At 46.2% G+C, this 27,955-nt stretch overlaps 1 protein-coding gene across 1 annotated transcript in view; it reads left to right on the forward strand.

The window, feature by feature from the left end:
- The first annotated feature begins 2,835 nt into the window (after nt 1-2,835).
- Nucleotides 2,836-27,955, forward strand: part of LOC117227878 (zwei Ig domain protein zig-8) — a 93,015-nt gene continuing 67,895 nt past the window's right edge. Inside the window, exon 1 of the mRNA XM_033483421.2 lies at nt 2,836-4,137. Within this exon, the coding sequence (XP_033339312.1) occupies nt 4,077-4,137 (61 nt within the window). The 5' untranslated portion in view covers nt 2,836-4,076. The remainder of the gene's footprint in view (nt 4,138-27,955) is intronic.

Genomic DNA, 27,955 nt, shown 5'->3' on the forward strand with positions numbered 1-27,955 from the left:
TACATTTTTATGTCACTAAACAGTTTCCTTCTTTATCGCCTTTTATCCGTGATGCTATACCCTTATTTATATTTCATTAATTTCCCCGTTTGAATATTCATTAGCGAGTTTATATATATATGCTTGACGAAAATATTTTGTATAAGAAAGCATTAAAAAATCAACAAAAATTCGCACCATTAAGAAACAGTGAAAGATTGTGAACGTAGGTTTGAGTTTAATAGCATACATACCGAACATACTTAGGGAACACATAACTGCAGTTTCCGGAAGAGGAAATGAATTTCAATTTAATTTCCGTTTTCCCAACTGTGGTACAGCTTTAATTTAATTTGCATACAGCCTACAATCTTTTGATGATAATCCAGCCTCGCACGAAAGTGTACGCACTCGAATGTAAATTATTGTACGAGCAACATTTGTCCAAGCACGATCTTGGATTTAATTAACCATTTGCACTCGAAGCCGTATCAACGAAAAATTGAAAACCGTTCTTCCGACCCACGGTTTTTCCATTTTATGGAAATTTATTTTATTTATATATTATTTTTCCATTTTTATTTATTTTCAACACAATGCAGTTACGCTTTCAACGCTCCATTAAATATAAACAAATTTGATTGATAAAATTATTTTGAAACGCGACGTAACAATTTTTAATGGCGCCTCGGAGTCGCCGCTCGAGTGCGAAATGTTCAATTCTCGCATTCCTCGTAATTTTAACCAAAATATGCGCTTCCGTGCTCTGTGCGCACTGTCTTAGCTGGTTACGTTGGATAAGACCGTACCAAAAAGTATTACATAAATGCGAGCTTACCATCGGGTTATCGGAAAACTTCGAAATCTTCTTAACTTTCTTCGCCCAAAACTGCAGAAATTCTACGATCGGAATAACGACACTAACCGCAAGACGGTAGAAAGTCCAACCACGAGGATAGCAAATATTCGGTTATATTGCGTTCTCTTCCACGTTACATTACGCCATCCCGGAACTATAAAATATGAAGCCACCGATCGGCGCTTTAAAAAGGATTTATCTTTTCGAGTCATCTATTACAATTCATTGATTCCTCGGTTCCCATTGGGAACCGTTTATTCCTCAAAATTAACTGCCAACGCTGTTCGGTGTATACCGGGTGAACAAAATAACTTGAGCATCTTTGAATAGTTTACTTGATTTATCATGATATGTAACAACGTAAAAGAGAAACAGTGTTCAAGGACATAAACGGAATTATCATGAACGGAGCGCTTTTCTTAAAGTCGTATTTTCCGTCGTACAGTTATACGACGATTCGATTCGATTATGGCTTTGATTTTGTCATCGTCAATTTCAGAAGATCGACCAGAACGTTGGTCATCTTTAAGTGACAAATCTTCCGAACGAAATTTTTTGAACCAATACTGACACGCGCGTTCTGTTAAGCAAACGACGCCATAAACTTCGCGTATCTCTTTTCAATGTTCAATGTTCAATGTTCAACGTTCAACGTTCAATTCTCAATGCTCAATGTTCAATGCTCAAAGCACGAAAGTTCGAGGCTCAAAAGCTCGAAAGCTCGGAAAGCTCAAAAGCTCGCAAGTTAAAAAGGCTCAAAGCTCAAAAAGCTCGCAAGCTCGCAAGTTCGAAAGCTCAAAAAGCTCGAAAGCTCGCGAGTTTAAAAGGCTCAAAGTCCAAAGCCCAAAGCTCGCAAGCTCGCAAGCTCGATGCCCAAAAGTCAGAATCAATTGTGACACGCGCGTTCTCTTGCGCAAACGACACTGTAATCTTCGCGTATCTCTTTTCAATGTTCAATGTTCAATGGTCAACGTTCAACGTTCAATTCTCAATGCTCAATGTTCAATATTCAATGTTCAATGCTCAAAGCCCGAAAGTTCGAGGCTTAAAAGCTCGAAAGCTCGAAAGCTCGGAAAGCTCAAAAGCTCGCAAGCTCGCAAGCTCGATGCCCAAAAGTCAGAACCAATTCTGACACGTGCGTTCTGTTAAGCAATCGTCGCCATAAATTTCGCGTATCTCCTTGCGAGCCTCGGCCGCTATCACGCCTTTATGAAACTAAAAAAGTAAAATATGTCGAAAACGTTCATTTCTGCACTCCGTGTTAAAATCGACAGCAAACCATCAGTTGTAAACAAAACTACACGGAATTTGTTTCTACAGTAACCTAAACGTGTGAACTACCGAAACTAAAGATAAAAAAATTATAGCCCTAACGAAGGAACGACAATGTAAACATAACGCTCTCTATCGATGCAAACCGAAAGAGCAACTACCTAGGGACGAAAAAAAAGCTGCGATCCCCAAAGCAGTTGCAAAGTAGTAGGACACTTTGTTGATCGGCGTTGCACAGGATCGTCCGTTGGTCCTCCGGCAAGCTCGCCGTGGAGCGAGCGTAACGCGAACAGTTCGTCGATCTCATGGTATCGCGCGATTTCTCGCACTGGGACCGATCTGGGTCGGCGCGGGATCGGGTCGACGTGTTGAAACGATCACGCGACCAAATCTCGATTCCCGTTCCACAGGGTATCGCAGAGATCCCATGGCTCGATTCGGTGCTCCTTGCACGGGCTGCCACACTTTCTGCCCGTGACACACAGTGCCGTACGTCGCGGCGGACGCGGGCCACCCCGAGGACTACACGAAGCCCGGTCTGCGATGATGTAGGTGAGCCCTCTCTCGTCGGTGGGCGCGTGGGTGTGCCGTGCTGTCGGTGTGTCGGGAGGACCTTACGTGTGCGCGGACCCTGTTCGTGGACCCTCTGCGCGTTTCCACCATCGGCAGGAGGTGGATCGGAAGCGCGCATGCTCCCACGGCCGAGAATCTCCCCAGTCAGGGTAAATCTGCCACCGAATCAAGACGTGGTGCGTGTTGCGTCGTCCTATATACGATGTCGCGAGCACTGTCGCGAGACTTCCGTTGAAATAGAATCGAAGCCCGCCGTCGGGCCGCCCGCGGAGGCCACTCGCGACCGCAACCAAGAGAAACCGAGCGGCCAATCTCTCGACGCGCTTCTCCAAGCCTGAACCCGTGCGAACCAGTGTGAACTCGCGGTAGCTCGGTGTGCGCGCACAAAATTGCCCAGTGGATCTGCTCTGAAGGATCTTGTGGTTCCGGGGGGTTCGAGAGCACGTGAGATCATGTCGGGGAAACGAATGCCGCGGGCCCTGCGCCGGGCTGGCAGATGCTCCTCGATCTGTCCGTGAAACGTTCTAACGATCTGTTGACACCGAGAACGCTGACTAAGTCTCGCCGAGAGTGGGACGGAGGCTCTCCGGAGCGAACACTCCTCGAGCTTCTGGATAGCGGACCTTGATCCCGTTTCAAAGTAACTCGAACCCTCTCGAGGCTTCCGAGGGACGAGGTCGGCCGCGGTCGCGGATCGAGCGCGAAAAAGAAGCGCGACGTTTCGCGCTCTCGGATGCTGCGATGACAGAGTCGGCTTTCGCGAGTTTCGACGGTTCAGGAACGGATCCCGTCGCGGATCCATAGATCGCGGCGACACGACCGGATTTGGCCGAGACTGGCGGAGCGGCGGATCATCGAGACACCTCGGGGGACCGATCGAAGAGTTCAACGAATCCGAACGGCGGTTCAAACGCGACCCGACTGCCGCGACGATCGACTCGGAAAACGCGACGACGCTCGACGATCCGTGACACGGATCTACGTGCCGCCGAGTTTCGGACCCGCGCTCGCCGTTCGAGCCCGGCTCTAGGCACAACCTGGTACCGGTTGCCAGCTACCTGAACTCTGCTAGAGCCCCTAGAAGCTGTCGCGAGTGTGTGCGTCTTTCCCTCTGTTCGGGCCGCTGCGTGTGGATTACGGGTGGCAGCCGGTATACCCGATGAATGAGCCGCTAAAGGTGATCAAAGGTTCGATTGATGCCCGGCCGAGCCTCGGGACTTCGGTGAACAGTGTTTTCCGGGCTGGCGCGATGGCATCGCGCTCGAGATAAGGATTCCATCGCCGCGTTGTGCTGGTACATGGCCTCTGTGTGTAGTCGGTGCGTCGTCATCCAGTGAAGAGGATGTGAATCGCTTCGGTACCAAAGTGAACGCGCCATCAAACAATTGCGGACATGGCTTTGAGGTGGCAAGCGAGGCTCTCCATTGCTGCCATACTCTTCATGTGCACCGAAGGTAATTATACCGTGCCGACGTTTTCCACGATTAAACGCATGCTTATGATACGGATCCGGTTAGGCTTGCCGGGCCGCGGCTGTCGCGGCTCTGTGTACGGTTTCGGTCCGGGGCATCCAGCTGAAAAAAGGGTCAAGTGAACTTGGGAGGGCTCGCCGGAGAAATTGGGTTCACTGAAATTTTCGCTCGAGATATTGTTACCGAGAGTTCTTGCGAGACTCTCTCTCTCTCTCTCTCTCTCTCTCTCTCTCGCTCGCTCTTTTTCTCGCTGGGATTTCGGTGAAGAGATTATTTGGTTGTTGAGATCGAATACGGCTTTTACGCGTTTACGGTCGAAGTGCTGTGCTCGAAACGGAAGGCAGGCCGCGTTAGTGTCACCTTGTTATCTGTAGAGACACTTTTTATTTCGCGCAGAGATCGAACGGCTGGCTATCACCGTTAACCCTTCGCACTCGACGCTATTTTAGCAATTAATATAGCTGTTCAGCTATTTCAGCGAATCTAAAATCATTTATTCTCTCGAGACTTATAGCAGTTTCATTTTATAGGACAAAGCGCAATTTTCAGGCACGCGAAATCGAGCCTTGCGACTCACGCGCACGGTTACACTTTGAACTATTTTTTTCTTTCGATGCAAACTTCGTTAATGTGAACGTTAGATCTTAGAACGCGATGTAACAAATTTTAGCGTTTAGGTGATTTGCACTCGAAGTCGCCGCTCGAGTGCAAAGGGTTAATAGTTGTTACTAGTAAGCGCTCATGGTTATTACTAGGCCGAAAAAAATTGAAATTATTATTTACGTGGATCGCGAGGAACAGAAAATATCCGTTACTGGTAATCGTAACGTTGAGTTAGTATTATATATCGATGTTCTAACATTCTTTTGATCGTTCCGCTGTCTTAAATCACGGCGAACTCGTTTTCGCCATAAATTCGTAAGAATCTACAGTCCGGTTATGATATTTTATTAACTCTCCTTCTCCCGTGAAATACGGTCGCAGGAATGTAATAAATTCGCCCAATGTCGCGCTATGTTTTCCAATCATAAATAAAACGTCACGCACGAAAATGAATATGATTTTCTTCACGGGAAAATTGAAAATCATGGTCGTCGCATACGCATGACGCTGGCAACGGACGTATTAATCACTTCCTGCTTAATTTACTGGTTTATGGGGCTACGTTATATGAAATTTATAATTAATTTCTACCTAATTGTATATCCAAGCTGTTGCGAACAGCAAGGAATTTATCAGCGAAATAGGGCAGTCGCGTTGCACCGGTGCTATGAAAACGGGATTAGTATGATAAAAAGCTTTGCTCGGCTTAGAGTACGCTTAAAAATTGATAGTGACTAAACTACGCAAGCATACGCCACCGTGTACTACACGGACAGGTTTTCTATCAGGTTTTTTTTTAGAGAACGCGTCGCCCGCGTTCGTAGATCGTGGATTTTCTGAAATGTTTTAACAGGAACGTACGCGCGAAATATCGAACGGTGAAAATTATAGAGAAACGAAAGACTGCTAATATTTATGAAAATTCTTTAGATAAGGATTTAATATTGTGCAATGGAATTCCTTAGTAGCTGCTGTAGACTGCAATCAATTCTCGTTTATAATACGCTATATGTGCTATATTCCGATATTATTTATTTATATTTCCGTATATTATTCTTCAATATATATTCCGTATACATTTCGTATATATATATATCTCATTTAATCGTTCGCAAACTTTATAGAAAATTTTGTTCTCGCGTAATAATTTACAGCGCGGAGTTGATATCAAATAAATTATAATAGCGAGGCTCAATTATCGCGTATGCACAAATCGCTGATAAACCGCGATATATAAATTCGCTAAAAATATAACAGATTTGAGGCAGAGTACTGATCGCACGCGTAACGATCAACAGTCGCAATTTTGCCATTTTGCAATTTTGCATAAAGATCCGTCGTCCGTCACAAATAAATGACGGCGGTGAGGTCCGAGCAATTTCTAATCGCAGAACCGGTAAACTGGGATAAGCGGCTTCGCGAAAGGAGCAACGGAGCCAAATCAAAGTCGGTGGCATAATAATTTACAGCGCGGAGTTGATATCGAATAAATTATAATAGCGAGGCTCAATTATCGCGTATGCACAAATCGCTGACAAACCGCGATATATAAATTCACTAAAAATATAACAAATTTGAGGCAGAGCACTGATCGCACGCGTAACGATCAACAGTCGCAATTTTGCCATTTTGCAATTTTGCAATTTAGCTGCTATCGCTAGAAATTGCTTCAGACGACTTGGATTTCGCATAAAGATCCGCCGTCCTTCACAAATAAATGACGGCGATGTGGTTCGAGAAATTTCTAATCGCAGAACCGGTAAACCGGGATAAGCGGCTTCGCGAAAGGAGCAACGGAGCCAAATCAAAGTCGGTGGCATAATAATTTACAGTGCGGAGTTGATATCGAATAAATTATAATAGCGAGGTTCAATTATCGCGAATGCACAAACCGCGATAAATAAATTCGCTAAAACTATAACAAATTTGAGGCAGAGCACTGATCGCACGCGTAACGATCAACAGTCGCAATTTTGCAATTTAGCTGCTATCGCTAGAAATTGCTTCAGACAATTTGGACTTCGCATAAAGATCCGCCGCCCTGATATAATCACAAATAAATGACGTTCGGCGAGGTTCGAGCAATTTCTAATCGCGGAGCCGGTAAACCGGGATAAGCGGCTTCGCGAAAGGAGCAACGGAGCCAAATCAAAGTCGGTGGCATAATAATTTACAGTGCGGAGTTGATATCGAATAAATTATAATAGCGAGGTTCAATTATCGCGAATGCACAAACCGCGATAAATAAATTCGCTAAAACTATAACAAATTTGAGGCAGAGCACTGATCGCACGCGTAACGATCAACAGTCGCAATTTTGCAATTTAGCTGCTATCGCTAGAAATTGCTTCAGACAATTTGGACTTCGCATAAAGATCCGCCGTCCGTCACAAATAAATGACGTTCGGCGAGGTTCGAGCAATTTCTAATCGCGGAGCCGGTAAACCGGGATAAGCGGCTTCGCGAAAGGAGCAACGGAGCCAAGTCAAAGTCGGTGGCATAATAATTTACAGTGCGGAGTTGATATCGAATAAATTGTAATAGCGAGGTTCAATTATCGCGTATGCACAAACCGCGATAAATAAATTCGCTAAAACTATAACAAATTTGTGGCAGAGCACTGATCGCACGCGTAACGATCAACAGTCGCAATTTTGCAATTTTGCAATTTAGCTGCTATCGCTAGAAGTTGCTTCAGACAACTTGGATTTCGCATAAAGATCCGCCGTCCGTCACAAATAAATGACGTTCGGCGAGGTTCGAGCAATTTCTAATCGCGGAACCGGTAAACCGGGATAAGCGGCTTCGCGAAAGGAGCAACGGAGCCAAATCAAAGTCGGTGGCATAATAATTTACAGTGCGGAGTTGATATCGAATAAATTATAATAGCGAGGTTCAATTATCGCGAATGCACAAACCGCGATAAATAAATTCGCTAAAACTATAACAAATTTGAGGCAGAGCACTGATCGCACGCGTAACGATCAACAGTCGCAATTTTGCAATTTAGCTGCTATCGCTAGAAATTGCTTCAGACAATTTGGACTTCGCATAAAGATCCGCCGTACGTCACAAATAAATGACGTTCGGCGAGGTTCGAGCAATTTCTAATCGCGGAACCGGTAAACCGGGATAAGCGGCTTCGCGAAAGGAGCAACGGAGCCAAGTCAGAGTCGGTGGCATTGGTCGCACGCACAATGACCCCCGGTCCCCAAGTGGCCGAACGTCTTGAGAGGCGGTCTCGCAGCAGACTGGCAGGCGGCGACGGGAACGACCCGGTGTTTGCATTCCCGTAATAATCTGTCCGGAATCTTCGTCCGATGCGACAGCCGGACCGGCAGGAGTTATTCGATCGAAAACGTAGCGGCTATCGAGCGGCAAAATGGTACAGCTAATGGAATTACCGGCGTGCATGCGTGCGTGCGACGCGAATTTATCGTATGCATTATTCATAAGTCAGTCGCCTGTGGCCCCCGAGCCTCGGGAATGATACACGGGGTGCGGGTTGGCGGTGATCGGGACAGATAGAAAGACAGGCGGCCGCAGGGTGCGGAAGAATTGGTTTTTCGGTGGTTGTCCGTCACGCGAAAGGCCCGTTGATACCGACCTTGTAAACTAATTACCGGGCTCGCGTCTACCTGTCGTCCCGTCGCTTCGGCCGACGTCGACGCTTGTCGTCGTCGTCGTCGTCGTCGCCGCCGCCGTTGTCGACGTAGGACGATGCTACTACGTACACCACGACTTTACACCTCGTTTACGCCATTGTCGTTCTGGCCGAACAACTTTGGCAATTTCGTTCGACGCTACACACGCTCGCGGCCGACTTTGTTCGCGAGCCCCTCCCCCCCAAGTTTGCTCCGGTAAATTAAACGCTTGTCTCGGGACCGCGCCGAACTTCCGGCGCACCGAAGATCGCAGATACTTGTTCACCAAATGGGCAAAACTCGATCGTTTCCCGGCCCGCGTTAATCTGTCAGCGATACTCTCCGCTTGCCGTCGCGCGACCGTCGCGACGTCGTGCTCTCTCTCTGCTCGCGGACGAACGTGCGACGGGTGCGATGGGTGCGACAGGAATTTTACCTAAATCAGGCAAATGTTCATCCGCCGATGTTAACCCTTTGTACTCGAGTGACGACTACAAGGCGCCGTTGAAAATTGTTATGTCGGCTTTCAAAATGATTTTGTTAATCACATTTGTTTATATTTCGAAGGGCTGTTGAGAGCGTGAACTGTTGTACGAGTCACAAATTTATATGTATACAATGCGCTAGGTCATATAAAATGGAAAAATCGCGGGTCGGGAAAATTATTTTAAATGTTCCGTTGATTTGACTTCGAGTGCGAAGAGTTAATTTGTCATGACTGCGGATTTCTTTACGGAAAATAAAGATTATCTGAGTTAACCCTAATTACTCGAAACGTAATTAAACGGCAGTAATACTGTCAAGCTTTACGCAGCGTTCTAATCCAATCGACAGCCTGTCGCTGTCAGAATTTCGCAGTGGTATGATTATTGTAGTTATAGTTTAGTTCACTGTAAGCACATCGTACCTGTGGAAATGTCTGCCGTCATTTTCAAGTAAAATGTTTAATTTAGTTTTTTATTATTTCTAATTTGTCTGGAGTTCGCTACAAATCACTATGTCAAATTCTTGGAGCGATAAGGGTTAATTGTAAGAAATATGAATCGAATGGAAATATCTTTTGCCTTTTAACGATCTTAATCAGTCGGGAATAATGTACCAAAATTTTTTTAATTCTTCTGTATTTTCACGTTTGTATTTGACGTACTTCATTTTTCTAATAAATTCTGATAAAATCTGCAGTCTAGTTATCACTTTGCTTCTCGTTTCATTCCACATCGTTTTCAAGGTTTATTTATAATGTACAACACCTGTGAGTTTCGCTTTTCGTTGTGCAATGGAATTCCTTTGTAGCTGCTGTAGATTGCAATCAATTTTCGTTTATAATACGCTATATGTGGTACATTCCGATATTATATATTTATATTTCCGTATATTATCCTTCAATATATACTCCGTATGTATTCAGTATACATATTATCTATATATTATCCGTATACATATATATTATATTATCCTTACACAGAGCGTTCCACAATTATTTTAACTTTTTTAACTATTTAATTCCGAATAATATATTCGATTTATTTATTATTTTTTAGTTATTATATACTAGTTATTATATACTTATATTTCCGTATACATATTATCCTTATATGTAAATTCCGTATTACATATTCGTTTATCACACACGCGATGTAACTAATCTCTTAACTCCGATGGACCTCTTGACCTGACTCGACCGTGTAATGTTTGAAGTATAATACTAGAAGTGATTAAAATGTTTCCGGAATCGATCTTTATCTCCGACGTTGGTACACATGTTGGTACATGTTGGTATTCGACTTCTTCGTGTCACGAACGTTTTGAAGATTGGAAACAACGCTGACGCAATTGTGTTATATTTGATGCTTAGAAATGCATCGCGTCATTGAAGAATAAATAAATTTTTCTTGACATTAACACGTATTTGCCGGCATCTGTCGATATTAACGAATATCTTGACCGATGTGGTATTTTTTAAAGCAATCAAAGGAACATAGAAGCAGCAGGGACGATTAACAAGAACGGCTAGAATTATTTTAACCACAGTAAAAAAGCGGACGTTTCAAAAGTTAAAATTAAAAAGATTATTCTATATATTCAGTACAGATAATAAATAACTTATTTAATATTCCGGGCACTTTTTGATCGAATCTCGTCTATTTCGCAACGAATTAAACCTTGAACCTCTACGAAAGAATAATCACATGGTAATCAGCATTGCGAAACCAAATACAACTACAATTATCGCTGATAATGCGTCGCCGCGACACAATGTCTAGCCAGAAAACTAGATATTCGCGAAGATCTCACTTCTCTAAAACCCGAACAGGTTGAACATAGCAACCGAAAGGTAATCAGAAATGATCAAACCGAACCAAATGAATTTTAGCTTTAATTAGGGGCTCGGTTGCGAACAATTCCCATTAATTCCGAAGAGCCTCGATGAAGCGAGAAAACTTCCAAGTTATTTGCAACGCGTCGGCTTTTAATGTGCCCGTAATGGTGGGAATTAAGCCGCGCGCATCGCGCAAGTATGAACGACTCCTCGGAGAATAGCAAGTTTTCTCGAATGTACTCGCCGGGCTCGGCTTCTCTCGGGCTCGCGGTCTCCGACGATTCCCGCGTTCCGAATTGTTATAATCTCGACGGCGGTCGAATTGAACCGATCGCGGAGCCGATTCTTTTTCCGAATCGGCCGTCGAAAGAGCGATTACCGCGGGCGTTCGTTCGAAGGACGCGCGGGGTCGATGGGTGCGAGTAAAATGACCTCTGTCGCCGGTGCCACCGAAACCGGCGACCCACTGACACATTTAGCCCCGCGGTCTCGTTATTTTTATCGGCGAAAATTACTCTGACCGATCGCGCCGCGAGACTCTTCCGTTTCATTAATCCTGCTGTGTTCCGCGGGAACGCAATCGACAACTGCGGGGAGAGGCAGCCGGTCCCGCGGCGACGTTAAATCCACCGTAGGATACGGGTCACCCGTTTGACCCTACTTACAATTAATTACGAAATATTATTTCACCGCCGCGCTCGCGTGTTAATTACGGACGCATGTCTCATTTACATTCGCGGCCGAGCCGCGCCGCGCCGCGCCGTTTAGAGCTCTCCGGCCGCGAACCTGGCAGCGATACCCGGCGGACGTCATCGGGGTCACTTCGCTGAATCGTAGACAGCGCGATATTATGTTCCGACGACGACGCAACAGTAAACTTTATGCTAATGGCCGTTATAAAATCCGTCGCGTTTTATGCATGCCGTTATCACCGTGCGGACGCCACGCTAACCGATTCTAAACAATGCCGGGCGGACCCTCGACCGGCGGATAGCGCGATATTTCGGAGCGTTTGTTACGAACGTGACGGCTTCTAGATGTTCTTCGTACTTCTGGGGCAAGTGTGGGTATTACTGCGGTTCCTTGATGAGGGCGGGGGAACTTTGACGGAGAAAATAGGACATTTTACGGCAATAAATTGACGATTTGAGCTATACTTATTATTATTTAACTAGAATATTTAGTTTTCTCATAATATCAGATCTCTGAAAGCACAAATTTCATTAAAAAGTGTAACGCAAAGAAGCCATAAATGTGCATATATTACTGCGATTGTGTATCTATTACTGCGAGCCAAATACTGCGCACGTTCCGATTACTGCGCGTCAAATAGTGCAGATGATTCCGATTACTGCGTGTCAAATAATGTGGATTACTCCGATTACTGCGAGCCAAATACTGCGGACGTTCCGATTATTGTGTGTCAAATAGTGCGGATGTTTCCGATTACTGCGTGTCAAATACTGTGGATTACTCCGAATACTGCGTGCCAAATACTGTGGATTACTCCAATTACTGCGAGCCAAATACTGCGGACGTTCCGATTACTGCGTGTCAAATAGTGCGGATGGTTCCGACTACTGCGTGTCAAATGCTGTGAATTACTCCGATTACTGCGTGCCAAATACTATGGATTACTCCGATTACTGCGTTATTCTGGAATGTTATATTTCCGAGATATTTGTGTAATACAGTTCCTCCACGAATTTCTTGCAAGGCTAACGCCATGTTTTTCTTAGGGTAATTAACTTTACATTTTTCCTTTTCTTTGTATCATTTGATATTTTTTGTTCTCTTTCCTTTGACTTCTTCCTTCATACTTTCCCCATTTTCTTTTAAATGTACACTCACTGCTACAATTTCTAGGATCAAGATATTCTCATTGTAGCACTTTACAAATTAGATATATAGGTACTCTGCATTTCAGTAAAGCATCGCAGTAATGTAAACGCATAGTAAAAAACTATGTGCGCCAAATACTGTGTTAGTAAATAATATTTCAGGATAGATGATAGCGACAGTGTACGTCGATTGTTTATAAAAGTAACAATTACTTTATCTACAAATGACGCTAACACGAATAGTTTATTGTTAACTATAAAAATATAAATGCCTTTCAAATCAGTGTTCACAGTGATTGCTGTTATTTGTCTTAATATTTACAATATTAAACATGTAAAAAATTATGAGATTCATTTTTAGAAGATTACACGCCGTAAAATGTCAGATTTTATTACTTTCATAAAATACAGCGGTATTTGGGGCGTCCGCAGAAATACCCACACTGATCCTAAATGTTTGCAAATCCTGTTTGTATAATAAAGAATTTCAGTATAAATGTCTAAATCGATGTACGAATTTTTCGATCGGTTTATTACAGCACACAGGATAATTGTAATAATTAAAAGTTTAAAACTAGGATCTGCATCTTTCCTTCGAACAGCGTGGTCCTGGTTCGACGACAAAAACCCGCAATTAAGAGAAAAACGAATGAACTACGATTAGAATCAGTAACTGTAATTCACGTATTACAGTTACTGTCGGAATAAACACTGTACAGTCATCGATCCTATTAACATAATACTTTCTCGAACACTTCGACAACGTTTCGCCTAACTAACCAAGAATATCCATCGCAATCAAACTGCTCGTTCAAATTCGGCGCGAGCGGAAATCGTACAAACTATCGCGAAACAAAGAATCGTGTCTACCATTGTCCTAAAAAAAAAAGAACTGGTTCCTCTCTAACGAGATTCTATTTTTCCCGAACTGTTTCACGACGAGACCGTAGCCCTCGAAAGAACATCACACCGGTCGGCCAACACTAATTTCGGCGAGCTCTGATCGATCAAGGCCCATTCAATGCCGGAGCCACTCCGCACACATTAACATGCTCCTCGCATAAATGAGGCTGCTCGTTCATAAATATTAATGTTCTTCCAGTATCCCGGCAACCGCCGTGACGAATGAAACGGACGATTTATAATAATGGACGTCGAGCGGCTGGAATAATTTACAACACGCCGCCGCGGAGCTCGGGATAAGAACAAAGCGCGAGAGCGGGTCCCCTCGAACATATCCTTCGCGCGGCGGTATTAGACCGCGGCGCGAAAAAAATAAATCCGCGCGTATTGGCCGGCGGCGTTCAATTTCCCCTGTGTCCGTCGAATAGGCCGGGGTCCTTTTTCAATTCGAATGGAAATTACATCCAAGCGCGATGCTCAAATTTCCCCGGCGCTCGGTAGCCAACACAGAGGCGCAAATTGGAAGGTTCGAACGGGTACAGGTTTCGTTGATAGTTTCGTGTCACCGGAACGATTGAAATTCTGCCAACGACCGTGGGCCGCGGCCGTTCGCGGGCCACGTTAATGCACCGATTATTCATCCTTAATGACCGAGGAACAAAAAATGTAAATACTCGCTCGACGCGAGGATTCGCCGCTGTTTCCGGTCGGGCGACCGACGGCGCGCGATAACGTCGAAGACGAGTTGTTTGCGCGAGAGAAGATTTTCGTCGGCCTTCCTACGATCCCCTGGATCTCGCTGTTTCTTTCCTCCTCGTCCCTCCCTCCCCCTAGTGCTGCTACCGCCCCGGAGGACGAACCAGAGAACTTTTGGGAATCTTATCTTATTGCCTCGCTTCGTCGCCGCCGAGTTTCGTAGGTTTCGGTGCACGCTATCGAACTCGGCCGACGGAGGCGGAACCACCGTGATTCCTTTATCTCGATGATAAATTGGTCTATCCCTTTTCCGTCGCTCGGATTCGCTGGATGGGAGAACGATCGCGGCTTTCCTCTCTCTCTCCCCGCCTCTGCCCGACATCAGATCGAACCCGTTATAATTCCCCCGCCTCGAGAATGTAGTTAGTTTGTTCGATGTTCTGCAGGATCGTAGAGCAAATGCGATTAACTGCCTAGTCTTTGCAAGCATGTGTTAACTAGAAGAGGATTAATCAGCAGGAAACGCGTTGCTAGTCCGCCGGTCTATAGTGCATCGATGCGCTGTACCCTATGCGTTTGTTGATAACACGGCGCCCCGATATAGGCTGCGAAGTTGGGCTTCGCGAGCTTTCGTTGTTAGACCGTGGCTGCAGTTATCCAAACCATCAGAAACAGTTAAGCTGCTTTCGATTGTTTCGATACTTATTGATTCGTGCAGAGAAATTTGTACCGGAGATACATCGGGTACAACGGCTACAGTAATTTCTCCCAGAAATGTTCGGAGATCGGCATTGAAACCGGCAGATCTGAGAATACTGAGTCGCGATTCTTCGGGCCCAGCGGCTCGTTTCTAGAGAAACTCGGGCCGGTCGGCGAAAAAAGGCGGCGGCCAGCATGCCGGTGTACATTAACGCTTTAGCGGCCGCTGACACAACAGTTGTGCCATGGCACGAACTGACGTTAACGGCCGCTGGTACAACGTGTGTATCGTGCGCGGTGTATTCGGGAAAAGTCGCTACGCAAGGAGTGGGGGCAGGCGACGCATGCGCGAGAGTCCCGCACAGCGGCGCGGCGCGTCTACAGGGTGGCACTCTGCGTCGCGTCGCGTCGCCGTCGTAGTTCAGAATTACAATGCTCACCCGGTAGACGCGCCGCGCCGCTGTGCGGGACTCCCTCCACGCGCGTCGCCGCCACACTCCTCGCGTAGCAATTTTTCCTGAATACACTGATCACGCGCCAGTTCGGTGCCAGTATCGGTGGTACAAGCTGCTAGTTATTTTCGAGTCGACTGTGAACGAGTGCGAAATCGCAATTTAACCTTGATAATGTAATAATAAACCTAAAATTTCAAACGATGACTTTTTTATGTCTAATTTTCTGCCACGATTCGAAGGCAATTCGGAGGCCACATGACACGATTGGAAGGCAATTCGGAGACCATATGCCACGATTCGAAGTTTTCTTTCACACAAAAAGAATCGTTTTGTTCCCAAACAAATTGTTATAGTTGACGAAAAAATAATTTGCTCATAATTCCAATCAGCATAAAAACATGCTGTTCAATACTTTATCTGGAAGATTACTGGTAGTTATTTTTGCCTCAATGCCGCCCCCTTAGCTCTTTAAGGCACAGGATTTCGGGAAATAAAGAAGTCCCATGTTGCACAGACATTTTATCGCGTTTTAAATGAAACGAAATTGGTATATTTGTATTAACAAAGAAATCGCATAATATAAAAACATAAAAAACATAATAACAATTCAATTCAATTTGTTACCATAGGATTGGACTCAAATAGTCCCACCGTGCCACATAGGTTTATAAACGCGCATGCAAAAATTGCAATATTTCCATGTGCGTCTCGAGATATCCCACCATGCATCAGCGCGCATCAGAAAGAATGTAGCACTTTAAATCCCACCGTTCCCCCAAAGGATTAATGCACAATCTAGCAATCTAACGAAAACGTGTCTAGCACTTCAAAACATTGTTATCCTCGAAGGATTAAGAGAATGGTTCGCGTATTAAAATTCGCGAATAGCGAGCGTTCCGTAGCTACCATAGATCTGTGCACCCCATAAAAAGATTGGAGGCGGGTAAGCGTTCCTCGCGAGTCGACCTCGCCGTCCCGAAAGGAACCAGTTCGTTGTGTAATCGCCGCGAAACGGCCCCGCGCGCGACCCGACAACTACAGAGGCAATGGCAAAAGTGCGCATTCTTCGCCAGCGTAATTCCCGTTCAAAATAACGGTCCGCTCGTTTCGCTGGGGGCCACGGGCGCATTGTCCACGGAGGAGGTAAATCTACGGTGAGGAATGATTTTCATTCGTCTGCTTGGGCGTGGAGCTAAGAGAGGAAAAAAACGGTCATTACGGGGATTAGCGAAATGGAAACGAGCCGGGGCTTCGTTTCACTTTCCCGAGTCGCCGGGATAAAAACGTCGAAACCCGTTACCACCGTATCCACCCGTCCCCTCCCCCTCCCCCCGCCGCCGACGAATTGTATTATTTTATCTTCTGCTTTCCTCGCGGACGCGGGATTCGGCCGGGGTTTCTTTCGGCGGGGGGTGCGGCCCGCGTCGGACAACAAAATCGGCTGCCGGGAGAAAAACGGGGGCCGGGCGCAGCGAAATGGTAATTGCCCGAACGGAATAAAACGATTCCGTTACGCTCGTAACGAGCGCGGTAACTCGCGCCAGCGACTTAATTATGTCGCAAGTCCATTGCGAAGAAAGTTCGGAGCGGATTGCGAAAAACGTGAGCCGCGACCCGCCGCGCCGCGCCGCGCCGCGCCGTGTCGCCGGAAACTTTCTCGTCGCGGAACGTTCTCCATTATCGTCGTTAATTTGCTACTTGTCGTCGTCGGCTCGTCGGGAAATTTCACGTGTTCGACAGCCCGATCCCGAGACTATATTATTTTAAAATAAACTTTAAGCTCGGCCGCTCCGTCAATCCCAGAAAGTTCGTCGACGGAGAAACTGGGTTCCCGCGGAATCGTTTTATGCCCGTCTCTCTCTCTCTTTCTCTCGCTCTCTCGCTCTATCTCGACCTCTCGCGGTCTCTACTCTCTGCCCAAAACGAAATCCCGGAAAGTATGACGAACCTTGAAATAACTTTTCGCAATAATAAAACGCCGCGCCGCTTCCCTCAGCCGGGAGTTTGTCCCGAGTTGCAGCCCGTAGCCCGGAGCGCGGCTCGTTACCGGGCCGGATCTCTCCTTTTCGGTCCCCTTCCCCGTCTTCAAGCCCGAAGGTAGCGGGACAGACGAATGAGAATAAAGTGGCCGGTAATTATTTTCACGCCCCGCGAGTTTCCCGAGCTACCGTTTATCGTTTCGGACCTCCCGGCTACGGCCGGGTTTCGGATACCGGGGAGACTGCTCCTTCCTACGGCGGAACAGGCACAGGACCCGCAGTCGCCTGCGCCAGAGTTGCCAAGCGAATACTGGGTTAAGGGCTCCGGCCAATTTCACGAGTTCACGGGAACACCGTTTTCTTCGTCCACGGTTCCTTACCCTCGTAGCTTTCGAACGCGATTTAGAAACGCGCGCGCGAAACGACGCGAGATTTTAACTGTCGCGGCTCGCGCTTCGTTTGGAGCGCGTTGCGCGCTGTTCGATTACACAGGGTATCCCAAAAATGTCTCGCAATCCGAAGTGGCGGGTTCCTCGGGTCATTCGAAGCAACTTTTTTCTTTACAAAAATTTTCTCCGAGGCGCCGTTAACGAGTTATTAACGAAAAACAGTGACCGATGAGAGGCGAGCTTGGCTGGCGCGAAGCGACCGAGCCAACGGGCGGAACTGGGCTTCGTGCGCTGGTTGGCTGGGCCGCCTCGCGTCAGCCGTACTCGATTCTTATTGGTCACTGTTTTTCGTTGATAACTCGTTAACGGTGCCTCGGATCACATTTTTGTAAAGGAAGAAGCTGCTTCGAATGATCCGAGGAACCCGCCATTTTCGGATTGCGAAACATTTTTGGGACACCCGGTACTGACGAATCGGTGAGCACGAGCGTGGTCGTGATTAGATAGCGGATATTTGTGCGAAATTAAAATTTTGTTGAAATGTTTTGTGCGAAACGTAAGCAAACGTGTATTTTCTACCTTCGGCGATTTCAATGAATTAAGGAGAATTGGGAGCGTTCTTCTGATTTTTTGTTTGCGCGGTATTTCGCCGCGGCAATTTCAGCATAAATCCATAAAATCCGTGATCATGACGTACATATACGTACTTGGAAAGCGACAAGTTCTCCGACCGCTGGAAACTAAGCTTGTGCTCAACATTTAACCGGTAACAGCTGCAGTCGTCAGGTTCAATTAGGCGAAGCCGTCTTGATGAAATCTACTGATTCGTTTCGTTGGACGGACTGTACGCGATCTAAAATACTCTGGTGATTCTGGTATTGTCGATGAACGCGATGTGCAGTAATGTCTCTCTAATCGACGCTCGGATTGTCCACAAAAATGGACAATTTTGGAAGAGGAGATACGATTGTTCGAGCCTTGTGACTCGTTTTTTTATGATTATCGATTGTCGACAACTATAAAAACGAGCTGCAAGGCTCGACTAATCGCATCTCCACTTCCCAAATTTTCCATTTTTGTGCACAATCTGAGCGCCAATTAGGGAGACATTACTGTATGTCGGTAAAAAAAACTTTAGTGCGGAAGTCGGTGAAGAGGCAGACTCGAGGAAGATTTGCAAGGAATTCTATACAATGAATAATATCCTGAAATTTTTCTCGTTAAATCTGTGGCTGCAAGGAAGAACGCCGCGAGTCACATGATTTCACTTTCGAGATATTATTGCTTGAAGTTCTGCGACTAATTACTTCGTGTTAGTGGCGTTTTATATTGCACTATTTTCTTCAGTCTATAGAATTCGCTTTTCACGACGTTTCTTCTGATAAATACACAGGGTGCCCCGGAATTATGGTACTTCTGAGAATGGTACTTCGCGAGAATCAAGCGACGACGAGTATACTCGACAAAAAACAGCTAACTGGTTAATGTCATTTCGGTGGAAGGAAAAATGCCGTAATTCGCAATTTTAATCAATTGAAGTTAATTCATTAATTAAGTTAATTAAGTTAATGCACTAATAATTAAGTTAATGCATATGAGGGATTCCTGAGGTAATTTGAAGTAACTTCCTCCTTTACAAAAATTTTCTCCGAGGCATCGTTCACGAGTTATTAACGAAAAAGACTGATCAATATTGGGTACGGCTGACGCCCCGCCTTCGCGACCACTGCCGCTGCGTCAGACGGCAGGCGCGACGCAGTATTGGCCGCAAATGCGGAGCGCCGGCCGCCCTCGCGCTCCAATTGGTCAGTGTTTTCCGTTAATAACTCGTAAACAAAGCCGCTGATTGCATTTTCGCTAAGGAAAAAGTTACTTCAAACGACCCCAGGAATCTCTTATTTCCCGGAAGCACCATAATTTTGGGACACCCTGCATAAATCCCTCTACGCTATAGTTCAATTAATGCGTTAACTTAAATTTATTAAGGTTGTGAATTGCGACGACGAATTTTTTCTTCCACAGAAATGAAATATTATATATTATTATTTACCAATTAACTATGTTTGACGAGTATACTCGTCGTCGCTTGATTCTCGCGACACAGACAGATGCGCGCTCTGAAAATGAGGCGCCACAGCCAATTGCTTAAAGAATCGTTTAAACATCACCCTTATAACGTACACTGAAGAATTTAATAAATGCTTCCCACGAAAAGATTTCTAACATTCCAATAATTTTCAAACGAAAACTGAAAACTGCAAACTGGTTAAAGAATCATTTAGTCATCCCGCTTACAACGTACATTGCGAAAAATCAACGGTTCCAATGAAAGTAACATTCGTAACATTTCAAAAATGTTCAAATGGAAGCTGAAAAAGCCGGTCGATTAGGCCGCCGCAGTAGGTTCAGCGTCGAGTGCGCGAGGTGTGCGCGATATCATTTCGTCGAAAACGGCTGGAATCTAGGAGAGCGAGACCAGCAGGAACACGTTCGACACCCAGTGCTCCGGGCTCGCCTAAATGCACAGGCTGCAGGTGTAAAACTGTTCGAGGAGGCCTCCGCGCGGGCAAATCACTTGGAACACACCAGCATCATGACCCGCGCGCGCGCGCGCGCGCGGGGTTCAGCCACGCGGGGGATCCACGAGGCCTGTTACTTGAAAACCCTCGTCGAGTAGGAAACATTAAGTTCCGGCGTGTTTTAATTACGAGCCTAAGCGCGAGCACCCTCGACCCGTTTAAACGCGGGAGAGAGAGCCTGCACCAGCCCCGTGCCTGCATTTCCGTGTCACGTGACGAGTGACGATAAACTCACGAAATCATGGCCGTGCCATTATTTCGTGACGTGGCCCACTTGTCCCATAATAGATACGGAAGTGTCGTTGGCGCATTTTCACGGCAGACAGGAGGATCGACCTTTGTCGACTGGATTTGCGCGCGGGATAGAGAGCAGACAGGCAGACCGAGAAGGAAAGAGGGGAAGGGGGGCGGGAGACAGTGTGCATGTGTGCGTGAGAGAGAGAGAAAGAGAAAAAAGAGGAACAGAGGAAAAGAGGGAAAAAGATGTGACATGGTCGGTCAAGGTGTAGGTGGGGCATAAATAGGGCGGGGCGCGAGGGAAGGGGGAACGGAGGGAGGCTTCGAGCCTTAATTAATTGCTTTTATCTCTCCTACTACTAGCCCCGGAACCTCTCCTTTTGCTTCCGTTTGACCCCGGCTGTCGTGTCTTCGCCTCTTTTCCTTTCTTTCTCCCGTCATTTCGGCGGCGCGACGCGCCGCGAGCCAGACAAAAAACGGGCAAACCGCCCCCCTTATCGAAGGAACGAAAGCAATGAAATCTGATCCGTGATCGTTAACGGGGTCTAATAGGGCCGATACGGTGCAGCTTATGCGCCGATAAATTGCAAGGACGTGCATCCGCGCGGTCTCTCTGACGTTCGGGCCTGCCACCGGCCCGACGATACGGCGATTTATCGTTCGCCGGGATTTTTCACACGGCGCGTATTAGCCTCCTGGCTGCCCGTGATTACGATCCCGGCTATTCATTACTCCGCGGCGCCCCCATTACCCCGTTATTGTCCGCGTATTTTCAATAATGACTCACTCCGATGGAATTCGAGCGCGACGCGTGGCCCCCCGCGCCCGACGAATTCCGATCCCTCCCCCCTCCCCCCCACACACACACATCCCTGTAATCGGGTCGATTTTTTTTTCCCACCGGAAATCCAGCCGAGTTATCGGGCTGGCCGTTATTGGCCGAGGCGAGCGCCGCGTGTTAACAAATCAATCGGCGGCGCACCGTTCAATTTCCGCCGGGGTGGGGCCGGGGGGACGTCCCGTTCTCCTCCTCCTCCACCGTGTCTCGCCTGTCTCTCGTAATTCTTTCATTAGCTCGCGGCGAGAAAACTGTACGCCGACGACGTTCGTTTCGAAATGATCGATAAAGACGAGCCATTGGAAATTAGCCGCTGGCCCGGGCCGCACCGCGGGGGACACGGACTTTGTTTATTATTCGTTGTCGCTCTATAATTGCCCGGCGAGCGGAACTTTCGGCCCGGCAACGAGACAAATAACGCGGCCGGCAACCAGAGCGGCGACTACAATTGTTCGGCCAAATAAATTACAAAAGCGGCCGGCTCGTTGTTATTCAAATGTTCCCAGTTGATTTTTCGCTTTTCGACCCGGCCGGACCCGACGGATTTAATTTACCTTTCCTGCGAACTATTCAGCCTTTTATTATTGTGTAAATGTAATCTCTGGAAACGGTATCGCGCGTCGCAACAAGCGCCCCGCGAATTCCGTCCTCGTGCGTCGCGAGCGACGCGAGGACTCGCGCGATTCGCGATCGGACATTTTTGGGACACGCTCTCTCTCTCTCTCTCTCGCACTCTCGCTCTTTCTCTCGCTCTCTCTCGCACTTTCGCTCTCCCTCTCGCGCGCTCTCTCTCTCTCTCGCTCTTTCTCTCGCTGTCTCTCGCACTGACGCTCTCTCTCTCTCTCTCTCGCTTTTTCGCACTTTCGCTCTTTCGCTCTCTCGCACCCTCTCTCTCTCGCGCGCTCTTTCTCTCTCGTGCTTTCTCCCACTCTCGCGCTCTCTCGCTCTCTCTCTCTCTCGCACTCTCGCTCTCTCTCGCACTCTTGCTCTCTCGTAATATTTTTGACAATAAAATTTTTGGAACGACTTCAACGATTCAGATTGCTGACATCTCGAGGCAGAAAATAATTTTTTCACGGCTCGTGTCACATCATCGTTCGTATCGACCACAAATCCTTCTTGGTGCAATATTTTTTGCTTAAAATATTCTATGATCGAATTATTGTCACTATTTAAGTTTTCTTTAATAACAAGGAACACTTCTTTTCTAGTTAGACAGTATCGACTGTCGCGAGATCCTGAAAATAGAAAACCAAAGATTGAAACATTTTTTTCAATCTAGCAATTATCATTTTTTTTCAAAATAATTTTCGACATTGCCTGATAAAGTGTTTTTTCCAACAACTCGAAACAATGCAAGCAATTCGGCACGATTTTTAGAAAGTTATTCCGTCTTGGATACTCTCGCGCGACAGTTTCCCGTACGTTGACTCGCAAAAATGGTTGTAACTGATAAAAATGCAACGCGATGCAGCCAATTTTTCGAGCGCAGCTAGATGAAACTATAAACTATGGCTCCGGTAAGTTTGAAAGCGGGCCCTCGTAGGCCGCAAAAGTTTCGGCTATAACGTTACGGTAAATGCATTCCATTTGCTCTTCTAATTTGAATCTACAATTTATCGATTTACCAATGTAACAGTGAACGATTCGTGAGATGTTAGCGGTACGGAATGTTGTACTTACCACCGGGAACAATATCCATTTTACACAATTGAAAAAGAACACTTCCACAAAAACATACACGCTTCAAACTATTCGCTTCGTACTGTCGCTCGCGCTCGCGAGTAACGACTGCCCGAGAAACTCGAAATTCGAAGTGTAATTGCCATTCGGGTACAAAAGTATGGGTCATTTCGTTTTTCCTACCGCACGGACGCATCGTTAAACTAACCAATCCGTAAGTGAAAAACTCGCCAACGACAACTTCGATTTTTTGGATTTTTGCCATGATTTCAGGCTTCTGTACCACTGTGCGCTGCAAGGAATCGCGGCGGTTCGGAAAATTGAAACGAGGCTGGCGTTTATCTGAAATTCCTCGGCCGCGCCTAGCCAACCGTTCGTTCGTTCAGCGGGACAGTCGTTTAATGGGAACGTACCTCGTTGACTTTCATTGAATGCATAACCGTTTTAGCGATGCGGCCGGCCCAGTTATGATAACTCCCCTACCAACGTTCTATCCAGGGAAGACGCATCCCCCGTCGTCTTCGCCCTTTTCCCGCGAGGAGATGCTTCTCTTCGTGCGTGCATGCCCCGAACGTAATTAGCATAAATTGGCGGCGGGGAAAATCCTTGCTGCTCTCCCGTGTACGAACCTCGGCTCTTCCAACCCCTCGTGGCTTCGGAAAAATTGCCCTCGCCTCGCCTCGAAGACGTGCGAACCGGGAATTTAACGCGCTGGAATTGTCTCGCTCAGATTTAATAGCTGCTTCCAAAACGCTATTTGATAAATAATTTCGTTCCGGAGGGAGCTTTAGTTGGCAGTTTGTTTCTCGCTCTCGCACCCTCGCTCTCTCTCTCTCTCTCTCTCTCGTGCTCTCTCTCGCGCGCTCTGTCTCTCTCGCGCTCTCTCTCTCGCGCTCTGTCTCTCTCGCTCACTCTCGCACTCTCGCACTCTCGCTCTCTCGTACTCTCGCTCTCCCTCTCGTGCTCTGTCTCTTTCGCTCACTCACGCATTCTCGCTCTCTCTCTCTCTCTCGCTCTCTCTCACTCTCGCGCTCTCGTAATATTTTTGACAATAAAATTTTCGGAACGACTTCAACGATTCAGATTGCTGACATCTCGAGGCAGAAAATAATATTTTCGCGGCTCGTTCGTGTCGACCACAAATCCTTCTTGCTGCAATATTTTTTGCTTAAAATATTCTATTATCGAATTATTGTCGCTATTTAATATAGCTGCTTCCAAAACGCTATTTGATCAATAATTTCGTTCCGGAGAGGGAGCTTTAGTTGATAGTTTGTTATGTTTTTACGCATAAGTTTTTACATATGCATTTTCTGTAGCCGGATAAAATTTCTTATTTACAGTTTGATCGCTGATAATGCGATCGTGCGAGAACGAGAAACAATTGATTGAATCAACAGTTTATTAATTATACCGTGCTTCATGACAATTTATCGCAGCTTTTACCGATACCGGCAGATACGATCTGCTTCATAGTCTTGATCATAATATTTCATTAACGATATTAAATACAAAATTGAAACGTTAACGTTAAATCTCACGCGCAAATATTTTTACACGCAACAATAACATTTTCTGCAGCCGTCAATCACTTCGCAGTCATCGTTCGATCATTCAATCCCATCGATTTAATAAAAATAACCTCGTACTCGCTCCCTTAGTTTTTTTTTAAACCTTTATTTATAATAATCGTGTGCTCGTATCTCGCACGCACACGCAACCATCGTTTTATCGTCTCTGAACGCGACTAATCTCCGTGAAAACTTTTGTCACCTCATGTTAGGCTCTCATTCCAAGGAAATAAATTTTTCGGAATTAATTATCCAACGTTTCATCTTATTAGCATTTTATGATCGCGTCACTATCGTGTCACAGAACAAATTAAATCGCAGAAATGTGGGGCGCGTAATCTGAAATGATTAAAGTAAATCCAGATGACACATCTAATCTGACGAAAGTTGTGAAACATACAACAGCACCGTTAAATATTTAACAAATATTCGTCTGGTAGCTTTTTTTCACCGCCATTCACAAAATGCCGTCACTTTTTGACGCTATCCGTACAAATGATATGGTCTATATAAAAACAACGTAACTCGATAAAAATCATATATTCTTCAGTGAAATTTTGCAAAATGATATAGCACAAATTTGTCTTTATATATAAATTTTTAATTTCCTTTTTTGCTTTCTGAAGTTAAGAAACAATTAAATCCACAAAAAAGTTGAAACGAATTACTGAAAACACAAAGTTATTATTCTCTTTTCTATTAGGCGAAGTAAATTATTAAATTAAATCTTTAATATTATTAAGTAAATTAAATATTTAATATTATTAAGTAAATTAAATCTTTAATATTATAAGTAATTAATATTTCTTCGGCGTTATGCGACGCAACCGAAGCAGAAATCAGTTCTTCGTTGAAACTATCTCTGTTCGATAAAAATTTAGAATTTAATATATTTACAATTACAAGAACAAGAATCAATTATTTCTTGTAACATACAAATAACGAATTTCCATCATATGGCTATAGATGATTGTGTTAATTTTCGCCGTTTAATATTCGTGGTTCTGTTTCATTAAAAATAGACGAGGTCCGCGGTCCGGGTAAATGAATAACCACCAAGGGGTCACCCCCGCCCCCTCTCGCCCCGATTCGTCGTCATTTCGTCGGCTTTCCCGTAATCTCGATGCTATTAATACTAAATCTCGGTAAGCCTTCCCGTAAGCAGTTGATACGACGATAATTGCAGGGAAAAATACGGCGTTTCCTTGGCCCGCGAATTCCGTGGCCGAAACGTATTTTAATGAAACCATTATCGCGGGTGTAACGAGCCCCGCCGCGGCCGGGCGGACGCGATTCTATCGCGGTCTCGTTTAAAAATTGAAACAAGCGAGCGGAACTTATCGCGACGCCAGCGTATATCAATATTCCCGTCGTTTTGCTCGCGTCTTGTTCCCATCCACAAATCATCCGCGGCTCGGCGGGCCGCGAAAGTTATGCGAGCAGGCCACGTACGCGCACGCGGCCGGCTATTTATTTCCCGCAATCTGCGCCGACGAGGAAAAAAAGAAAGAAGTAATGCGACCGCATAGCTTCGTCCAGCCCGGAGACAAATCTCTGACGCGGTCACGCGACCGCCCCCGCATGATTAAATTACATTGCCTATTTGAGAGATAAGGAACGCTTTATCGAACTTATTTATCGGGGCCGCTCGCGGGCTTTTCAGGGAGCACGGACGCTCGCGCGGCTCGGTTCACAGACCGATCCGCGCCACCTACGCTCGACTTGGCCCCCCACCACCGGCCTCATTTAATTCTCTGATTTACACTAAATACGCACGTGAGCCGCGGCCGGGATAGTTAACTGCCGCTCTGAAAAGAACAACTTGTATTCATTTGTGTTCATTCTGTATTCGCTCTCTCGCAAACTCGCTCTCTCTCTCTCTCTCTCGCTCTATCGATCTTTAGCTCTCTCGCTTGCTCTCGCTCTCTCTTTCTCTCGCGCTCTCTCGCGTTCTCTCGCTCCCTCTCGCGCTCTCTCGCTCCCTCTCGCGCTCTCTCGCTCCCTCTCGCGCTCTCTCGCTCTCTCTCGCGCTCTCTCACGCTCTCTCGCTCTCTCTCGCTCTCTCTCTCACGTTCTCTCTCACTCTCACTCTCACTCTCTCTCTCTCGCACTCTCGTTCTCTTTCTCGCGCTCTCTCTCTCTCGCTCTCGCTCTCTCGCTCTCGCTCTCTCGCTCTCTCTCTCTCGCTCTCGCTCTCTCTGTCTCTCTCACACTCTTGCCTCTCCCTCTCCCTCTCTCTCTAATTCTCCCTCTCTCTCTCTTTCTCTCTCCCCTCTCCGCGCCCGCCAGCGCGGCGAGCAGGCTCGTTCACGTTCCGCCGCGATTAGCCCCGCGAATTCCTTTATTACTCAGATTAATTCGCCCCGCGCCGGGAAATTTCTCGCCGTGAAGTCAGACAGAAGTTGCTCGACCCCCGCGCCCCTCCCCCTCCCTGGCCAGGGAGATTAATCGCGAGCGCCGCGCCGCTTTTTTCTTCGCGACGTTGTAACAATGTACTTTCGGCCGGCTCCATTCACCTCCGCGTCATGTACTTCGCGTGTACCGCCATGGATCAGATCCCGCGTCGACTGCAAATGAGGTCTGCGCTCTTGTTATCGTCCGCCTTCGATCTTCCGCGAAATGGTAATACACTGTTGTGGTTGGAGTGAGCCAGTTCGCGGACTTAGCTCGCGGACAGGGAAATCGTCGATGAATTGAAACATTTTATTTCGCTGCGATTTCTCTCCTTGTACGTTCAATCAGCCATTCTTAGATGTTCTTAAAATGCATGTATCTCTGTTAAGCGATATATTAACTTCTATATTTTCATAATGCATTGAATTATTATGCGTCACCGAGTATACCGTTGCAGGGTACAGTAATTTCTTCCGGAAATGCCAAATTTCGGGTTACTGTGAATTTCCCTGTGCGAGCGAATTTCCCTATTTAATTTATTGCTACGTCGATGCTGAGGGCCGACGGAGTCGGTCAAGTGTGTGATGTGATACGCGACGCGAATTCTCGGAAGACAACACAAAATGGTTTGTTTGGGTATGAGTCAGGCAAGAAAAACTGCGGACCGATAACGGTACGTGGTAGGTATAGTAAATTATACCTAATTGAGGCTCAGATTGTACAGAAAAATGGACAGTCTGAGAGTCAATTAGGGAGAATTTACTGCACTAGATACGTGACACTCAAATCGTAGCAGGTAACCTCCGAAATGCTTTCGAATCGTGTCATGTAGCCGCCGAATTGCCTTCGAATCGCGGCAAAAGATTAGAAATAAAAAAGTCAAGTCATCGTTTTTTATTCTACTAAAAACAAGCCGTGATTCCCGAAGAATCGCGACTTAGTGCTCTCGGATCTGCCGGTTTTAATTCC

The sequence above is a fragment of the Megalopta genalis genome, chromosome 8 (assembly GCF_051020955.1).
Source record: "Megalopta genalis isolate 19385.01 chromosome 8, iyMegGena1_principal, whole genome shotgun sequence".
NCBI classification, from domain to species: Eukaryota; Metazoa; Arthropoda; class Insecta; order Hymenoptera; family Halictidae; genus Megalopta; species Megalopta genalis.